Here is a 3,909-nt window from a genome sequence, read left to right on the forward strand (position 1 = left end):
GATGGAGGGGGGGGGGGGGGAGAGAGAGAGATGGAGGGGGGAGGGGGGGGAGAGAGGGAGAGGGAGGAAGAAAGAGAGAGAGAATGAGAGAGGGAAAGAGAGATATGGAGTTGGAAGGGGAAAGAGAGTGAGGAAAGATGAAAGACACAGAGAGAGAGTAGTGGAGAGAGAAGAGGCTTAAAGAAAGAGAAGAGGAGACGAGAGAGAGTGATGGAGGGGAGAGAGAGGAGAGAGGGAGCGTGATAGTGACAGAGTTGGAGGGAAGAGAGAGAAAAAGAGTGATGGGGGCAAAGAGATAGAGGGAGGTGGGAGAGAAAGGGAGAGAGAGGAAGGAAGAAAGAGATGACCCAAGAGAGAGAAGGAGATGGAGTTGGAGGGGGAGAGAGAGGGAGGGAAGAAGAAAGACATAGAGGGAGAAAGGTGGAGAAAGAGGAGTGACAAGGGAAATAAGGAGAGAGAATGAGGAGAGAGGAGAGATAAGGGGAAGAGAGAGAGAGTGCTAGAGGAAGAGGGAGGGGAGAGAGATAGATATGGAGAGAGAGTATCTATGCTTGGGGTGAGATAGAGAGAGGGAATAAGAAAGAGATACATAGATACAAATATAGATATTATATATTATTACATAACCATCCTAGATCCATATTAACCCCAAATCTATCTAAGAGGGATCAAATCTCTCGAGGTGCAAACTTTTCCTCAAGTTTTGGAATTAAAAAAGAGGTTTGCACCAGATTTGATCCCTCTAAGCACTTAGATCCGGGGTTCAAATAGATCTGCGCTAGCTTATTAGTACAAGCTTCTAAGCTTGTTAAAGTTAAAAATCACACTTCAGGTAAAATTGAGTGACTTTTGAGTATGCCCTAAAAATGTGTCTTCTTGGCCAAGAGATTGTCTTCCTCAGACTTAACGAAGCAAGCATGTTAAGGAAACATGTTAACGACCAAGATTAGAGGCATGTGGAAGGAGTGAAATCCCACCCCCTTATGGACCACCAATAGTTAATTACAAGAGGCGTGGTTTTCCTTGAATCCGCCCCTTTATGGACCACCAATAGGTTTTCCTTCAATAATAATGATGAGTCAATCTGCATTTGCAAATAACAACTAGTGATCATTGTCCCCACTCTTGGTTTCACAATTGAGTTATGATGAGTTTTCTCATTTTTTAAAGTTTAGGTAAACTTGAGCTCGTATAGATAATTCACTTTTGGGCTCCAGGTTTTGACAACGGTTGGTTTTGCCAATGGTATTGTATATATAATTTAAACCACCCTAGATCCATCTTAATTCTAGATCTAATGGGTTTTCTCCTTGTTTAAAGTTTAGGTAAAATTGTATAGAAATAATTCACTATTGATGGTTTTTAGGCTCCAAGTTTTGACAACCATTGGTTTTGCCAACGGGATCGAATCTCTTGAAATGCAAACATTTTTGAACCCTCTAAAAACTTAATAGATCCAGAATTAAGATGAATCTACACTAATTTTACTTTTTGTAATTATTAATTTTACTTTTTTTAATTTCATTATTATTTTTTACAACAATACATATATATTATTAAAATAATTAAAATAAAATAATAAACATTGAAAACTTAAAATAAAATAAAATAATAATAATAAAATTGATTAATTATGAACATTAATTTTATTAAATTTCATCCAAATTCATATTTTAGAATGGAAACATTTATATCGATTAACAAAATGACAATCTTTCAAAAAAAAATTACAACCCTAAAAAACATAAACCTAAATAAAAAATAGTAAAACAAACAGCTGATACTTTATCCGACAACATGCAAAGTACGAAGAAAGGTTGGAATATTTTAAAAATCCAACTTTTCCAATTAAAATCAAACAATTAATATTTCACGCACTTTGGATATCCAAAATATTTCAAAACCTAACATCAACCCTAACGTAACAAAGACGCCATCGTTGTATAAAAGTAAAATCGAAAAGCACGATAACCATCCTGCCCTAACCAGGTCATCCCTCCTGAACGAACTGCTAGCCCAATATATGGGTGTAACTACCCGTCTTTTTGGGTCATTATAGGACCTGGGATAATCACATCCATATCCATTATACCAAGTTTCATTGATAACCAACTTTAAACACATACCATTCTTTCACCTTCTGACAGAGAGACAATAGCTTAATTAGTATTTAACAGTAAGAATGAAAGAGTCTGTTACAATCCCATCCAGCAGGCTTGCAAATGCTGAAACAAAACCTAGACTTTATTGCAAATAACTAGTCATAATCCACACACCAAACACTAGCGATTATTAACGCTTCGTTATGTATACGTCTCACTATCTATTGTTACAGGCATTCGTATGGCGTTCTTGTTGATTCTTCACATAGAAGGACATGGTATCTCTTTGATAATCAAGAAAGAGTTGTGACGCATGAAAATTTGGTTGGCTCCCACATGCCTGGGAGAAGAAATTTCCGGTTGTTGATTCCGTATGCGTTGTAGCTTGCATTGCTCCTCTTATCGACCAACAACTCCCCGGGATACCCAGAGTATGCGCCCTTCCCGAAGATGCCAGCGCAGGCGGTCACTGCCTCCAGGGGAGCCAGAGCATCTCCTTGATAGTACCCCGTGTCGAAGGGATTCGTGGCCGCCCCTGCCAAAATTGTCGCTATGTTTATTATCATCCCATCAACACCCACGTCTCCGTTTGGCGGAATAAGAGGCAGAGTCGGAGGCCCGTAGAGTGGGGCTGCAAAAGGCCACGCGCAGAGCCCGGGACACTGAACACCAGAGTCACCCACCCACGCCAACAAGATCTTCGAAGCGGATTTAGAATTAGTAGCAGGAATTGAATCATGGAAACCGCACGAGTCCATGCAGAATCTCTCCACGTAAACATCCGCTGCAGTGAGAACAATGTAAATTCCCTTGGGGTCAGTAGGAAATAATTTCGCGGCCAACGCCCCCCTTACTAGAACTGCCATGTCGCGTCTCATTAGGTTTTTTCCACGGGAGCCCAAGGCATCGGAGGTTTGGCCTCCGACCCTAACAACCGGTGAAACGCTTCGTTTAGCCGAGTCTTTATACTGTTGCGTGATTGCCCACCAACTGCTCGCCGATGGTTGGGCTGGAATCTTTGCTCCAACGGAAGCGAAGAAATCAGAAACCGTGGCTTTCTGGGAGTGACTGAAGTTGCCATACCAGAGAATATAGACGTTGATGCTACCAGGTCCTGTGAGAAGGGGTCCCTTGTGATATTGCAGAACCAGAGGTGTTGACGGGACTAAGGCTGACAATTTTCTGCCAGGGCTATTGGATGCAGGAGGGTGTAGAGAAAGAGCTGGTACAGCGAAAGTTATGAGGACGGCTAACAAAATGGATGCCTTCATGACTGACTCTAAATAACTTTCCATCAGTAATACAGAAAGAGAAATTGGACTATCTCTAGACTTCTGTTAGTACAGATTCCAGAAAGAAGAAGAGGAATGATATCAAGGCAACACAGCTGTACCAACGAAGGAGATAATTGTAATCGTAGAAGAGCGACTCCATGGAAAGTGGAAGGCCATCGACGCTCTTAAATAGAAGTAGAGGGGATGGTAGCGGGCGGGTTTCCACTACAGTGGCCGCCAATAGGTGGAGCATGCATTGCAACTTGTTCAGGCAATTGCATGTAAAATAGAGAAACACGGATATTATACACATTTAAGATTGACCAGGATTTTCATTTGTGTTCCTGCACTGGCCACGGACGCTTTTCTGTAGAAATTGCGTTCATGACATAGACTGAAAGCTTTTAAAAAGTGAAGAATATACTTAAATTGGTGCTAGGTGCCTCAGGAATTGCAGAAAGTGAAAGAACCATGGATGCCAGTAAAGAGAGTAGGTCCCATCATTCGTGGTGGGGTTTTGTTCCAGTCAGTAC

The 3,909-nt window shown here is 41.4% G+C and overlaps 1 protein-coding gene across 1 annotated transcript; it reads right to left on the reverse strand.

The window, feature by feature from the left end:
• Positions 1-2,138: 2,138 nt before the first annotated feature.
• LOC149174867 (protein EXORDIUM-like 2) lies at positions 2,139-3,659 on the reverse strand. Its single transcript, XM_089422703.1, has one exon. The coding sequence runs from the start codon at positions 3,395-3,397 to the stop codon at positions 2,396-2,398; it is 1,002 nt and encodes a 333-aa protein (XP_089278829.1). The 5' UTR covers positions 3,398-3,659; the 3' UTR covers positions 2,139-2,395.
• Between the last annotated feature and the right edge of the window lie 250 nt (positions 3,660-3,909).

The sequence above is a fragment of the Pinus tabuliformis genome, chromosome 4_1, assembly GCF_031772625.1.
Source record: "Pinus tabuliformis cultivar Carrire ecotype Pingquan chromosome 4_1, CPIR1, whole genome shotgun sequence".
Lineage (NCBI taxonomy): Eukaryota > Viridiplantae > Streptophyta > Pinopsida > Pinales > Pinaceae > Pinus > Pinus tabuliformis.